General features: G+C 45.8%; 1 protein-coding gene across 2 annotated transcripts; it reads right to left on the reverse strand.

Annotated features, from left to right (window-relative positions):
• Positions 1–3,194: 3,194 nt before the first annotated feature.
• Positions 3,195–14,597, reverse strand: LOC144933481 (3-oxo-5-alpha-steroid 4-dehydrogenase 2-like). Of its 2 annotated transcripts, none has more exons than XM_078858286.1 (5): positions 14,203–14,597; positions 11,694–11,857; positions 10,432–10,533; positions 7,296–7,446; positions 3,195–3,832 (listed from the first exon to the last, which is right to left on the reverse strand). In XM_078858286.1, exons 1-5 carry the CDS (start codon positions 14,490–14,492, stop codon positions 3,766–3,768), a joined length of 774 nt encoding a protein of 257 aa, XP_078714412.1. In that variant the 5' UTR covers positions 14,493–14,597; the 3' UTR covers positions 3,195–3,765. The 2 variants fall into 2 exon arrangements, with proteins under 2 accessions (XP_078714412.1, XP_078714411.1); XM_078858285.1 differs by having other exon boundaries at positions 7,296–7,484.
• Between the last annotated feature and the right edge of the window lie 2,092 nt (positions 14,598–16,689).

The following is a 16,689-nucleotide window of genomic DNA, read 5'->3' on the forward strand; positions in this document are numbered from 1 at the left end:
GTGGGTCGGGGGGGGGGTCATGGAGATGAACTCGCCAGGAGAGGGCGCCCCTCTCGCGAGGCGGTCTCGCCCATACAACTTCGACAGGGACAATTACATTGCTGCAAAACATTTTTTTTAAACGTTATATCAAAGCCCTGCGAAAGGCTGTCTTGGTCAATAAGAAGGCCTGTCCATGCTCAACTTGGTATCCTTTGTCGCTCATAGTAAAGTCATTTTATTTTTCATTTGCTATACAGCCAGATAATACGACAAATCGCTAACCTTAACACCCAGTCGTTCCTAAAAGTTGAAGGCGGTATAGTACTATAGTAATAGAGCAAGTGCAGAATCACTGAACCGGAATTGATAGCTTGAAAGAATTTAGCGCGGGGCCCTTGAAAGTGCGGGCCCCGTAGCTACAAATGTATCTACTTTTGCAACTGGGATAATCCGGCACTGTGCAAAAGGTGCTGGAAATGTCCCCGAAGCCCATTAAATTATCAGCAGACAAACCGATGAGCTGCAGGCCGTGCAGGAGGACAAACCCCCCCCCCCCTTCTGCTCGGTGCAGCTTGGGGAATGGGTCTAAAGATTCTGATCTCCTAGGAATGTATCCGTTTTCATCAGAAGAACACATTAAAGGCATAGAGCTGTGTTTACGTCTCCTCTGTGAAGGGGTGGTAGCGGACACATCCCCTTCGACCAGGATCTGCTTTCCGCCTTCCTGCCCTGTTTTATGATTCCCAAAGTGTTTCGTTGCCTTTTTTTGAACGGGATGAAATCCATTCGAGAAGCTGTCCAATACCGGGGTCCTGGGATTCCTTTGGGACAGATATTCACAAGCGCTTCGTAGCTGCCACCATGAGGGTCAGGTTCGCTGTTATATCTGTTTAAGGGAGTCCCCACTTAATCGAATGTGTGCGTTATTGTCTGAAGGGGATTATTTCAAGAGACCTCCCAGGAAAGATTCCTGTTGTCTCTGGGACCTTTGCGAAATTCCCGACGCACCTTGCGTGGCCGTCTTTTGAAAACTTGGCTTTGGCATTCGCTCCATGGAAAGTCGTCCTATTGTTTGCAGTGACCCCTGGTGGGCGTGAGGATGAGCCGCATTCGGCCTTATGTTGCTCATCACGTAACATATACGTCACGTCAGTTTATAACGCCGTTGGTGCACAGTGGTGACCTATCAAGCTCTATCCAGGCTCGAGCCAGCTTAGTTTCCGAGCTCAGGTATATTCTTGTTTTTATTTGTATTATTATTTTGCTTGTTAAACCCAGGAAAGCCTCACCGCGTCTCAAAACTCGTTTTTAGCAGGGTTCTGCCAATGTTTCGCAGGAGGGGATGATGTTGCCGTTGTCTGTAATCCCAATTAAGTGATTTGCAGATAATTCTGCATCGGGATGTTTGGGCCAATACCAACTATATTAGGTTGTTTTAGCTATGGGAGGGAACAACACAACTCAAAGAAAACCCATGCAGAACAAGGCAAGAACATACAAACGCCAACACAGGTGCCCAAGTCGGACATATAGTGTTATCACTGCATCACCCTTCCGCGTATCGGTTATCAATCATGTAGAGTATACTTACTCTTTGTTTTTTTTCCGGTAAAGTCACGTAGGTAAAAAAGAGAAAATAAATTAAATCACGACGTTTCGGAAGCAACACAAGCAACCGTCATCAGGTGCTGACTGCTCCAGCAACATTACTGAGGCGTGTGAAGAGAGTTATTACGAGACAAGGTGTTTCTATAGGGTGTTAGGGGGGGGGTCAAGAGGTCGGGGGGGGGGCATCTGTGGCAAGGAGTGTGGATGGTGGTGCACGGGATTAGCATGAGTTAAGCCGATAGATAACCATCTGTATTCTTTTTGTTGTGCAGCGCCTGCCCGGCGAGTGATGGTGGCATATCAGGTTGGGAATAGAACACCACTGGAAGAAATGGATATGGCTGTACAATTATAAGTATACTTATTTTAATTAAAAAAATGCTGTCATTGTTTAACATTGTAGTACAGGTTACTGTTTACAAATATATTGACTGCCACCACTACATGTAATACATATTTCCCCAAATACTGTACTCTGATTATTTTCTAGATTTGAAGCTTTCGTGACTGCAAAAATTCATATTTTTAGGGGGGGTTTTTTCGGTAAAGTCACGTAGGTAAAAAAAATAAAATTAAAATTAATAAAAGTAAAATAAAAATAAAAATCACGACGTTTCGGAGGCAACACAAGCTTCCGTCTGCAGGTGGAACCGTCACAGCACGATAGCTGTATCAAGTAATTTAAATGTTTTACCTACGTGACTTTACCGAAAAAAAAACCTAAGAATCTGATTATTTTGTCCAGCAATGTCACCAATCAGTTGCTGTCCCTGCCACGTGCAATAGTTGCTATGTGTTTTCACTTAAAAGTCAGGTTTTCACCTGTACTTAAATGTACATCAGCCCAGCTGTACAAGTACGCTGTCCACCAAAGCAAATCATTTTTGTGGCAGATACTCTTAGATAATTATTTCTAAACACAAACAGCAAAATTAAGTTTGGCAATGCCTTGCTGGCATAAAGTATGGACGGTCTTGACAGGGTGCTGGTAATTCACGTTTCTGGCATCACCTATTGACATTCCTGTATGATGCAATCTTAGTTGAATGCATATGTGGTGACACTAGGAGTAGGAGGCACTCTATTAATAGCCATCACAGTTCACAAGAGGTAACTACAGCTCCCAGTCAGCACAGCTGGCAGACTGCCTGACTGACGACGCCGAGATGGTGAAGACGTAGACGGTGACGAAGACTCCAGCAGCACGACGAGGGGATCCCACTCCAGGCAACAGCCCCGAGCCTTCGCTCAGGGTCCCCTTTTATCCTCCCAGCGTGGCCTCGTTTCGCCCCAGCCACGCCCCCCTTCTAGAACATACTAGCGGGTTCCCGGGCTTACCTCACGGGACCCCTCTGTCACCTTTCCCCGACATCTCTCTCTCTGGCTTATCACGTGACCTGCTGACAGGGCTGCTGCAACTGCAGATTCTCTTTTCTGCCAGCAACCCGCACTATGCTATGTAGTGACCCATTCCATGTCACTACACATATAATGACAACAGTTCTTGCAAGGGAAAGCCCTGCAGGTACAGATATGTTAACTTTGAATGTTGTGTTTATTGTTGAAAAGCTGTCACTCGATTGTGAATTATTGATATACAGCCACTCAAATTGTACATGTATATGCGCATTATGTAGTAACCATTTTGCACCATTGGTAAAAACTGAGAAAACTTAAATCTACGACCAAAAAAATCAAAGCCAGTAGCCAACATAACTCACTCACTCAATGTGATGCCTCCTGCGTTTATTAACTTGCCTATTAAACAGAAGCACTTATGAGTACAGAAAATGGCTATTATTCCCCACAGTTTTTGCTTTTATGACCAGAACAGTGATATTTTGAAATTTACCTATTTTCAATGAGCAAACGGGCGAATTTGTGTCTTTACGTTCACATAATGTCAGAAAAAACAACACATGAATCAAAATTTACATGTATTTATACTAAAGTAATACAAAAATGACGACAACAAATTTAGAAGGGAGTAGTTTTTCTTAATTTACGATGTTAATGTAAATCACTTTCACGAATCAGCCCCCAAATATAGCCTCCCATCAAGTTCTCGTTATACTGTCCTTGGTAGCGGCGTTCAAAGTGGTAAATGTAAATTCTATAATGTTTTATTAAAATATAAAGCACAATGACAACTCAATTAAGGCCAGAAGTGGCCTTTTACAGAAAATAGGGAATTAAAGCTTTTCTTGACTTGGGATAGTCTGAAAAATTTTCATGGTAATATCTGAAAGAAGAGAGAAAAAAATATACATAATGAGTTAATCTCATGGCAAACAGACCAATTAAAAACTGTACATTGTAATGCAGCTTCAGTAATGGCATCTCAGCATTCTGATGGAGTATTTGTCAGCTCTTTAGTAAGGGTGGAAACGTATCGGCCTCATCAGATGATATCTGATATATTCCGTATTGGCTCAACTACTACAGTTATTGATTTTACTTTGCTGTTTTTCAATTATATACTGTTTATAAAAAAAAAATACCTTGTTTCAAGTGATAAAACTCAGCACACAGCATTTTTTCGTTTTTAAAGCTATTACTAATAATTACCGGTGATGTCTCCATACATTAAACCATTCAGCCACTGCTGATAATATTTGGCATTGCCTGTGTAATATTTTCAGCTACCAAAGAGATTTCAATATTAGGTGGATTTTGAGGATGTGTAATACTTTGACACTGGGTGACGATGACCTGTGCCAAATGTATATTTATATTAAATTTTTATTTCGTGTAATGTAGGCTCGGGTAAAGTTATGCTGGCCCAATCAATCCATTACTTTTGTAATATTTTTTGCCGTGTATTTGGCTTGGCTCAGTGACGCTACTGTGGAAATCTGGGGGAAGCCCACTTGCCCCATTTATGAACCAGGGTTGACTAACTCTCAAGCAGTCGTGAGAATGCGGCGTTGAGTTGTTCAAAGTGTGGTGGTAATGATTGACACACGTGCCACACCCAGGGGGAGGGGTAGAACCGGTCCGGACCTGTTGGGCCAATGGCGGTTGGAACCCCTCTGAGGGAAGGGGGCTGGCAGGAGCTACGATCCCCCAGAACCCCACCCCTCAGGGAGAAAGAGTATATAAGGCGGGTCCCTGAGAGCGCGAGGCAGTCCGTCTCAAGCCGAAGCCAGAAGCCGCCGGAAGAAGAAGAAGACCCTGGACCCCAAGCCGCCGATGTCCTTCTAAGGGCCAGGGCTCACTGCGGTGCCAGTGGTCGTGGGGTTAGGACCCTGAGGTTTCCTCAGCCTGATGCCCTTGTGAGGGCCAGGTCCGGACGGGCCAGTGGTCAGGGACCCACCGGGTCAGCGGTGGGTCAGCCTCCCCTAGGTCTAGCCAGCCGGAGGGCTGAAGTAAGGAGAGTTGTAGGTACCATAGCCCGGAAGCTGTACCTCCCCAGGTTGTGGGTGAAAGGGGCCATTACCCCTTTGTGTTAGGGATTAGTGTAACTGTTTGGTGAAATAAAGCGTGTTGCCTCTACGAAGACTCCGTCTCCCTCCAAGAACATTACAAAAGTATGAGATGGCTCAACGCCACGATCGTTGCCTCGCAGAGGTGGGACAAAGTCATTGTTATGCAAGTCCAAGTCGAGTCGCAAGTCATCAAATTCATGACTCGAGTCTGACTCGAGTCCAAGTCACATGACTCGAGTCCACATCTCATAGGTGGGACAAAGTCATTGTTATGCAAGTCCAAGTCGAGTCGCAAGTCATCAAATTCATGACTCGAGTCTGACTCGAGTCCAAGTCACATGACTCGAGTCCACATCTCATAGGTGGGACAAAGTCATTGTTATGCAAGTCCGAGTCGAGTCGCAAGTCATCAAATTCATGACTCGAGTCTGACTCGAGTCCAAGTCACATGACTCGAGTCCACATCTCATAGGTGGGACAAAGTCATTGTTATGCAAGTCCGAGTCGAGTCGCAAGTCATCAAATTCATGACTCGAGTCTGACTCGAGTCCAAGTCACATGACTCGAGTCCACATCTCATAGGTGGGACAAAGTCATTGTTAAGCAAGTCCAAGTCGAGTCGCAAGTCATCAAATTCATGACTCGAGTCTGACTCGAGTCCAAGTCACATGACTCGAGTCCACATCTCATAGGTGGGACAAAGTCATTGTTAAGCAAGTCCAAGTCGAGTCGCAAGTCATCAAATTCATGACTCGAGTCTGACTCGAGTCCAAGTCACATGACTCGAGTCCACATCTCATAGGTGGGACAAAGTCATTGTTATGCAAGTCCAAGTCGAGTCGCAAGTCATCAAATTCATGACTCGAGTCTGACTCGAGTCCAAGTCACATGACTCGAGTCCACATCTCATAGGTGGGACAAAGTCATTGTTATGCAAGTCCAAGTCGAGTCGCAAGTCATCAAATTCATGACTCGAGTCTGACTCGAGTCCAAGTCACATGACTCGAGTCCACATCTCATAGGTGGGACAAAGTCATTGTTATGCAAGTCCAAGTCGAGTCGCAAGTCATCAAATTCATGACTCGAGTCTGACTCGAGTCCAAGTCACATGACTCGAGTCCACATCTCATAGGTGGGACAAAGTCATTGTTATGCAAGTCCAAGTCGAGTCGCAAGTCATCAAATTCATGACTCGAGTCTGACTCGAGTCCAAGTCACATGACTCGAGTCCACATCTCATAGGTGGGACAAAGTCATTGTTATGCAAGTCCAAGTCGAGTCGCAAGTCATCAAATTCATGACTCGAGTCTGACTCGAGTCCAAGTCACATGACTCGAGTCCACATCTCATAGGTGGGACAAAGTCATTGTTATGCAAGTCCGAGTCGAGTCGCAAGTCATCAAATTCATGACTCGAGTCTGACTCGAGTCCAAGTCACATGACTCGAGTCCACATCTCATAGGTGGGACAAAGTCATTGTTATGCAAGTCCGAGTCGAGTCGCAAGTCATCAAATTCATGACTCGAGTCTGACTCGAGTCCAAGTCACATGACTCGAGTCCACATCTCATAGGTGGGACAAAGTCATTGTTAAGCAAGTCCAAGTCGAGTCGCAAGTCATCAAATTCATGACTCGAGTCTGACTCGAGTCCAAGTCACATGACTCGAGTCCACATCTCATAGGTGGGACAAAGTCATTGTTATGCAAGTCCAAGTCGAGTCGCAAGTCATCAAATTCATGACTCGAGTCTGACTCGAGTCCAAGTCACATGACTCGAGTCCACATCTCATAGGTGGGACAAAGTCATTGTTATGCAAGTCCAAGTCGAGTCGCAAGTCATCAAATTCATGACTCGAGTCTGACTCGAGTCCAAGTCACATGACTCGAGTCCACATCTCATAGGTGGGACAAAGTCATTGTTATGCAAGTCCAAGTCGAGTCGCAAGTCATCAAATTCATGACTCGAGTCTGACTCGAGTCCAAGTCACATGACTCGAGTCCACATCTCATAGGTGGGACAAAGTCATTGTTATGCAAGTCCAAGTCGAGTCGCAAGTCATCAAATTCATGACTCGAGTCTGACTCGAGTCCAAGTCACATGACTCGAGTCCACATCTCATAGGTGGGACAAAGTCATTGTTATGCAAGTCCAAGTCGAGTCGCAAGTCATCAAATTCATGACTCGAGTCTGACTCGAGTCCAAGTCACATGACTCGAGTCCACACCTCTGTTGCCTGGTGACCCATGCCAACTCGTGTGGCTGATCGGGAAGCCCACCGGTGGTGGTGCAGGGCGCGAGGCCCGATGCAGCCGATGGTGAAAATAGCGAAGGCAAAGGCAGGGAAGGTCCAGGTGGCCAGGGCGTAGCCGATCCACTCCACAATCTCGCCCAGGAAGTTGGCACCGGATACCAGCTCGAACAACCCTCCTGCAGCCGCACCAGCGCACAGACAGGCACTGGAGGCACTGGTGGCCAAGCACACAAGTAAGAACACCTCATCCAGCAGTGGATGGAACATGGCTGATTATAAAGGATATAGACAGACCTGAATTGGTTTTGGATGCATGTTGGTAATTAAGTAAACCTAGTTTTGTGCTAGAAATAAATAGTAGAAATGAATGCAAATGTTATTTTCTGTGAGAAAAAACATATTCTGTGAATTACGTGTTGTTCATTTCTACAAGCCTGCTTTTTCAGTTGTTGAAAACCATTTTTTACTGGAACTCTGGTTATCAACACCCCCCTGCTGAACTTGAGTGGAGGTGATGGTTATCTACGGTTATATGCAGGACCCTCATGATCTGGATTAAAAATGACACAACTTTTGTAGATGCACTTTGGTGTGATGTACCGTGGTCGACTTTGGCTTTCCCAAACTCCAGTCCCAACGACTCCCGACGTAACGTCCGTCCGTGATTACCAATTTACTCCCCTTTCAAATACAAATGAACTCGTTCCAGACTTCACATGCTCCTGGTGATTGATAAACGTGCCACGTGACGTGCTAAGCAATTAAATCTGCCCGCGTCACGTGGAGCACGTTTACACGCACACCTGCAACACACACACACTCAGCTCCCAATCTTCATGTGAATCGGCTCGATTAACGCAGACATCGTTTCATTGCTATCGGGCGCGTGCAGCCAGGAACGAGTTCATTTGAACGCTGGGAAATTGGTCATTGCGGAAAGACGTTGAGTGGTGAGTCGCGAGGACTGGAGTTCAGGAAACACCCCGGCATAATGTCTGTGTCATTTTAAAATCAGTTAACAGTAGTCATAGAATGATAACACACCCCCACCCCCTCCTCTCTCTCTCTCAATGACTACTTCTGGTGAGTAACTTTAGGCATGAAAAAAAACACATTTTACTTTTCTAACCCAACATTAAACAGTGTCCCAATGTTATCATCTGCTGCGCTGTGCTCCAACGTCTGTTTTTTTTGTTGCTGAACTGACAGTGCGCTTGTGAGGAGAGCACATACACACGCGGATATGCCTGCTGTGTTTATACAGGGTGGGCCATAAGTAACTAACCTGCTTTGTAATGGCGGTATTTTGTGTTAAATTATTATTTTGTTGATTTTTTTCCACAAATAAAGTAGAAGCCTGGGAGTTTACGATAAACCGGTATACACCTCAGCAGCGTGCAAGAATAGTGTAAATGTATTTCAGAAACAATTGTTCAATTATCTCCACACAGAGAGACGATCGCTGATATATTAAGACTTGAACGGGTGCGACGACGGTGTACATTTCCCATTAAACTAGTTTACATTAACATACCAATCTCTCCCTTTCACGCAGCTGCTGTGCGTGTGTGCGGCGAAGGGACTGCTTTCCATCTCTGACCCCGCCTACTTACCCTCGGGTGACACCCACCTCAAACCTAGATATAACCTTGTGTTGCAGCAGCCCTTTGCTGTTCAGCAGTTCTACTGCTGTATCTTTCCACCTGATGACGATTGCTTGTGTTGCGATCGAAAGGTTGTGATTTATTATTTATTTTTCTATCAACGTGATTTTACCGAAAGAACCAAAGAGTATGAATATAATGCTCTATTTTTGCGTTTGTGTCTTTATTTCAATTTTCCAAAGTTATAGGCGAAATAAATCCGGTAGTTTCTTACGGCCCACGCTGTACATGCTATTATAAAACTCTATGAAGATACTATACTTTCCCAGGCGAGAGCCCATTGATATCTTAAGACTTTATTTTGAGGTTAATCTGGGTCAAAGGTGATTGCCCAATCTGTAATACAAGGCTAAACGTACAGAGCTGAACCAACAAAGGAGAGAAAAGTCAACAATATCGGTGTCGACTTTTGTAAAAATTATTCAAGAAAATACTGTTATAGAGCAATACGATGGAATACTCAAATAATATAGAAACAATGATCAGAATCGATTGCACTCAGCTTCTCCGATTAGCACGGTTAACTACGTACAGTTAAGAGGGGACCCACATTAATTGTAGAAGGGATGAAGGGGATGGTGCTACAGGCACGTGACTCATGGATGAATGAGGGTTTACCGAATGTGTTATTCTTAGTGGTCTGTAAAGGTATTTTGTGACACATCATGATTTATGAAGGAGTGAATCCACTACACTATAAGCAAACCTGTTGAACTCGACTGCAAACATATTAATCTGGAAGAGAATGTTCTACTTTGTATGAACATTTCTGAAGATAAGTGAATGTCAGATCATTGAGGATTGCAAAACTAAACTTTTATTTTTATTTTACCAGGTAATGCCCACTGAGCGATATGGCTCGTTATTCAGAAGCGACCTGGACACAAATGACAGCTCGACGAAGTGGCTTATCACGTGGACATTTTATAGCAGTCAAATACTTTAAACGCGAAGAAAATAATCCATGCGATCACGTTTTAAAATAACTTTCCAAAACAAGGGAGGGCTTCTCGCACTGCGTCTATAGGTGGGGGTATGTGGGGCTTGGTGACCGAGATATGTTTGTCAAATGACAGTCAACCTGATATTTTGAATTCCCAGAGTTGGAATTTAGCCAATTAAATTCAGAACCAAATTAAGTTTATTCGTTACCTGGTTGAGAATATCTACCCGCTTCACTCAAAAACTCAATTTCATCACAGCCAGCTACCTGGATTGGAACCCAGAATCTCAGGTGCACCATTTCAGCCCTCTGAACCACCTAGCTACCTCAAGTTACCGGGTTCATCGTGCAATACACCAACCACCGCACGGCCACTCTGCCAGTTTGTAATTAAAACAAACTTGTGACTGCAAACTAAAATGTTGAACGGCTTGATGAAGGGGCAAGGGGTGTATGGTTATATCTGCGCGTGACTGGGGGCAACATCGGTGACTGACAAGTCAAGAAGTAGATGGCAATAGTGAATCTGCAGTTCAGGGTTCATGGGTTCTCACCACGTGGGATTCTGTACACATACTCCCCAGGTTTCCGCAGATTTCGAAGGATCCGATCGCTGTGAATGTTCATAGCCATGCCAGCCAGGAAGATGATGGAGCCTAGCAGCACAGACACAAAAACAACAAAGATGCAACCATATAGCCTGAACCGACATTTGTTTGCGAGCACCAATGAAGGCCAGTATGGCACACGAGGGGGTTTGTGACCAGCATCACGCCCGACCACCTTTGTCTCCCTAGTGGCGATGTTTACACATCGCATTAAAGGGTAGTCCCAGGACCGGTTCAGATAATCGCCACTGGTGTTGGCCAGGTAGCTCGTAGTCACACGCACACGCACACCTGTATAATACACACACCCACATTTGCAACTCTTTCCTGCCCAAACCATATTTATATCCAAGTTGAAGGCTGTCATTCCTTGGTGTGTGACTGTTCCTTCTTTGAGAAGACTCTCCATGCCAAACATTGAATTGACCTTGGGATGTAGTTATATTTATACAATTTATAAATCCAGACTATTCAACCGTGCTGCCAATGAAGGATTAAACTAGAGCATTTACAAGTCATGCTGTGTTCAGTGTGTTGCTGCAAAACAGAACAATATAATCTTGTTCTGTCAGTTTGGCAGTGTAGGAATTATGTAACACATTATCCGGACTTTGCCACCTGATGTACAAAGGAGATTATCGATACAGCTGATGGAATGGATCATTTGGAATTGAATAGACAAGCAGAACAGCAAAACGTTAATCCGATTACGGGCAGCTAAAAGCCTTGTACATAAACCAGCAGGGCTCTGAGTCAGCCACGCCCTCGTGTGGTCAAGGTTTGGTTTCGTTCACTTTAGCGGCGCACTCCTCTGATGACTGTTTTGGACGTGGAGTTTCTGCATCACCTCGACATGGAGAGAGTATTTCACCTAATGTTTTCCAGGCACTCCACTTCCTTGTCATATTTGAAAACATTCACGAAACTGGCCAAACGTCACAAGCAAGGCCCTGCTTTGAAAATGGTCTCAACGAATACATCGACAATGTGTAGACTCGGTGAGGCTCTCCAGGACCTTGTACTGTATATTGTATGTGGACAATTTTGGTTGTTAGCCGAGTGGCGTCAGCATGCATCCCTGGTGCAAGGAATGAAAAACTTCTCTCCACCCCTTTGTGGCCCGGTGCCTGGCACCTCCGGCGTGTGCGCCCTGGTGCAGCAGCACCGCCTGCACACTCGGTAGCCACACCACAGTGTTGGCCCCCTACCTATGAGAAAACGTGCATCGGTGAGCCAGTCCGACGGGTAGCTCTTGCATTTCAGAAGGTTGTAGCTTTGCAGGTATCCGTTGAGGGCGCAAAATACAAATGCCTTCACCATGACGGACAAGGATGTGGGGCGGCCCCGAGACAGCAATGAGAAGATGAATGTCCTGCGGGGAGAGGTAACCGCACGCACACCGCCATCAGCGCAGGTACTGCCCGCCTATTGACGAGCGCACGACAAATAAAGTCCTACTTCAGTTCACCGATCAGGGGCAGGTCCATGGCCCCCTCCCTCCAGCCCGAACCCATTGTCCCTTGCCACCCGGTAGGGCTGAACGATTAATCGATTTAAAATCGAAATCGCAATTTTAAACGATGCGATTAGCTGAATTTTGTTTGCGATTTGAAAAGTCCTATTACTTTCTTATTGGAATTGTTTTTTTATTAGTATAACTTTATTTATTTTACTTAACAATGGTTCTATGTTTGATTGTTCTATTTCAATTAAAACATTTAATAAATATATGTTGGAAGCAATTAATATATTTTAAGTTCTCATCCTTGCTTTAGAATATATAGAGCAGTTAATATTTTGATGGTATCATGTGGCAATGCTCCATCACATGTTTTAAATCTATTACACAGTGACAATTTAACTGAAGCTTGACTTCAACAAATTGAATCCCAAATCGTTCAGCCCTATCACCCGGTGACGCCACAATCCACACGAGCGTTCGTCAACCATCACTAGGGAGGGCCAGTGGATGCTGGGTCTATCGTTGGTGTGTTTCACTTAGGGTCTTAGGCGAACACATCGTGGATGACGTTTCGCGTGATCAAGGTAGGTGCGTTTTAAATGAAGGTGAAACCCACATGGGTAACTAAGAGTTAGTTAAATGCCAAGTTATGCCAATTTTGTAGTCTGGATAATGCTTTTTTAAATATTTAACTATTTGAAAGATGTTGAAATTACACTTTCGCTAGATTGTGTTTTTTTCTTTCTCAAAACTATCCCTTGTCCCAGATTTTTTTTTTACATTTTATAAAAAATAATCACTTAACATGTTTCACTTCAAGGATGGCGTCACGCTATCGGTTATTGTTTTGTTGAACGGATATCCGGCAGTATGTCGATGCGCAATAAAAACAAATGTGAATATCAAAGGCCCTGCAACCTGGTCAAGTGGTTGCATTACATACTTGTGCATATACTGTATATGGGGGACAAGTCACAGGAGTATAACAAAACGATGAAACAGCATCTCGACGAGAACAATTGTGAGGGTCGCCCCTTCATTTCAACGCCCACTTAACGCATGATTCTAAATGTGGAGGGAAAAACACAAAGCGCTCGTCAAAAAGCACTCCGCCTTAAAGGAAACAAAAAAAAAATTAAACGGCGACGCTTTTGGCAATGGCCTTTCTTCAATCAGGTGCCATGGATAATAATGATAATAAGGGCGATTGTCTAAAACAGTGGTCCTTAGCCTGGGGTGCATGCGCCCCTTGGGGATGCGAGATGCCATTTCTGGAAGGTAAATAATCGAAACACAAATTAAGCACGGGCTCGTAAGTACGACTTCAGTTCAGTTTTCAGTTTCATTGATTAGGTATAGCCCTGTGAGCCATGCGGCTCTTGACTCGGGTGCAACCGCAACAAGCAAAACACATGAACAAGGAACATCTTAAAGTGACTACACGCAACAGAAAAATCCAGGAAAAAACAGCAAAGTCTTCCAGGAAAAGCACCGTATATCAACGCTGTGTGCCAAAAATGCCAGTGGGATGCAAGTCAAACAATAACAACCATAAGACAATTTAGATGAAAGTTATACGTATAACTCTGTACTACAACAAAAAATATGGATAAACCTATGTATTGAGTAGCATTACTGTATAAATTTTTTAACGATTGAGAAACAAAGGTTCAGAACCACTGGTCTCAAGACATCGCCTATTGATGAACGCCTTGAGGTGTTTATTTATTGTTAAGTGTGCTTGTGCACCACCGTCAATGGAGCATCACCAGGTCATTTGTTTCATTTTGACATGATCAATAATGTTAGGCCACTGCAGCTACTACATTTTTATTTTCCCAGCAAAGGTCCACTGAGATGTACAGCTCTTTTTCAGAAGCGTCCTAGTCACAAATGATCGCCCAATGAAGTAGCTTATGTGGAAATGGAGAGCAGACAAATACTCTAAACGCATGATTCTTAAATTGTGGTGAGAAAAACCAGAAGACCCAGAGAAAAATCCACGTGACCACGGGGAAAACATGAAAAATCTAGATATGCAGGCGTCAGGGTCGGCATTGAACCCACGATCTCCTGTAAAACCAGGCAAGGAAGTTAACATCTCGCCATCGTGGCACCCATGCATGCATTCCTCAATCAATCCCTCCCTTGGTGCGAGTCAAAGTGTCATGTTTGAGACCGCGCGCCTCGAACCACACCTCTGGTGATCAATGCGCAGAGAAATCACTCCCGACTCCGCGTCACACGCAACGCACCTTTGGAAGTAGTGCCCGCAGAACATTGCGAGATGCACAATGTTCACCGTATCGACGGAGTCGCGCTCGGAGGAGCCCACGTGCATCAGCAGGAGGATCACTGGCACCGCGAAAGAGGGCAGCTCTTGCGTGCACCACGCCAGCCTTGCGGGAAGCATCACACGCGGCTGCCCCTCGCGGTCCCAGAAGCGACCGTAGGCCATCTCCTTGGCCAGCGTGTTGAGGACACCTGCCGCGGCCATGCACAGCCCCATCCAGGTGAGCAGAACCTCATTGCAATGCGTGGGCATTGCTGCGTGATGGGGGTGATGGTGGCGTTGTTGCTCGTTGCTACTGCCCCTGTTGTCTATGCGGCCTGGGGGTCAGGCGTGCGCATGTACGTGTTGTTTGTACGGCTTGAGTTGTTTCCAAATGGAGAAAGAGTGGCTGGTTTTTTTGTCTTATAAGCTGAAGTGTGCATGACGCGGCGGGCGCGGGGCGGTCCGCGTTTGCAGAGGAGGCATTGTTGCGGTGGGTGGCTGTCTCGGGGCTGCTGCTGGCTGCTGCTGCTGCAAGCACGTGGGGGCTGGGCTGCCAGCTGGAAAAGAGCACCTGAGCAAAAACACGTGGCATAACAAAAAAACGAATCAACACACTCCAACAACAACACTGTCTCGAAAGAAATGTTATATATAAAATCGGCGACGTTTCGGGCAATGGTCCTTCTTCATAGTATGTGAAATAGTCGCGCTTTGTTCTTTTTAGCCGTGCTGCAAAGGGTGGATGGGGAATCCCTATGCCCCTTAGACCGTGCGAGATCACTGGGTCGCTGTGAGCAATAACCTCACGCTCATCCCTGTCGCAGTGATACTACTGCAGTGTTTTTAACTCGCGTGTGCATTGTACAGTGCCACAGACGATACGAGTGCCCGCCCTGAAAATGTGGAATTGGGACGGCCAGCGCCAACGAACGCCGCTCTGTGCTATAGTTTGAGGATGGTAGCTATGAACGTGTTGCAATCCATACTCTTGCGTTGTTTCGGTAAAGTCACGTAGGTAGAAAATGTATAGATCACGACGTTTCGATCGCAACACAAGCAATCGTCATCAGGTGGGACAACCACAGCGAGAAAAAACTGCTGAAGTAGGCGTGGTTGTCCCACCTGATGACGAGTGCTTGTGTTGCGATCGAAACGTCGTGATCTATTATTTTTCTACCTACGTAACTTTACCGAAAGAACCAAAGAGTATGGATTCCTGCAGTCACGAAAGCTTCAAATCAATAGTGTTGTAATTCCATTTGTAACGTGTGCGGTCACATATGGCCTATAGGTTATATATATACAAAAAAAAGACAGCATCCTGTTGTAAATTCACTGTTGGATAAAGATCTCAGCAAGGCACTACGAATTGCCATGCTGATCAGGGTACGTTGATGAAGGTGCTGGCGGTGAAACCCAGGACCCGTTTAGATCCCACTCGCTCCTGACACCGGCTACCTGAGTTGGCTTCTTGGCAACAGCATAAACACACACACACATAGTTGTGTGTGTCCGATGCGATATTACTTACACGCAGGGCTTGACTTCTCATTCGATCTTTCCAGAACGCTGCTTAGGCTGGCATGGACATGGGATTATTATCGGCGTAATACCACGAGACGACTAGTGCATATGTTGTATTCCTATAATCCTATAATACCGTAGAAGGCGAGACGGGTGGGTCTTCCTTAACACATTCCAGCGGGGGGAGTTGGTATAAACGTTGGGTTGCTCGGTCAATGGCCAGGGTCAACGGCGGCGTGGTGTATTCCGCAAATATGCCCGACTGTGAGGGCAGGCACAAGCCGGCGTGAGTAGGCTAAACGTTGAGTTTTATAAGGGCACCACGGGGTGACCAGCCCCTCCCCTCCCCTCCCCACCCAGCCCCACCCCTCCCACCCAGCACCTCCCCATCCTCCCCTCCCCACCCAGCCCCACCCTCCCCACTCAGCCCCACCCCACCCTCCCCACTCAGCCCCACCCCTCCCACCCCCCACCCAGCCCCACCCTCACCTCCCCCACCCAGCCCCTCCCCACCTTCCCCACGCAGCCCCTCCCCACCATCCCCTCTCCACGGGCTCGTGTAACCAGGAGGTTTCTTCCAGTAACACATTCCTGGAATAGTGAAGCACTCTATTCCGGCTGAAACGAAGCGCATGTCGCGATGTCTAAAGCTGCGTTTGCGATGTTCCATTCCTCTCTCCAAGCAGGGTTCCTTGAAAGCGAGAAATTCTCGAGTGTCGAGTGGTTTACATAATGCCGTGCGTAGCACACTCTACTCTTCAACAAGCTTTGTGTCTTCAGAATGAGTGATGACTTCACCTTCGGGACTCCGGGACGAGCGCGTTCACAGTGTCGAGACGCAATCGCGCGTCAATGGTTCGCCCAGTTGCTTCCTCTCGTCTATTTCATTCACCTCTCAGTTTCAGTTTTCAGTTTCATTGATTAGGTATAGCCCTGTGAGCCA

Source organism: Lampetra fluviatilis, chromosome 7 (genome assembly GCF_964198595.1).
Source record: "Lampetra fluviatilis chromosome 7, kcLamFluv1.1, whole genome shotgun sequence".
NCBI classification, from domain to species: Eukaryota; Metazoa; Chordata; class Hyperoartia; order Petromyzontiformes; family Petromyzontidae; genus Lampetra; species Lampetra fluviatilis.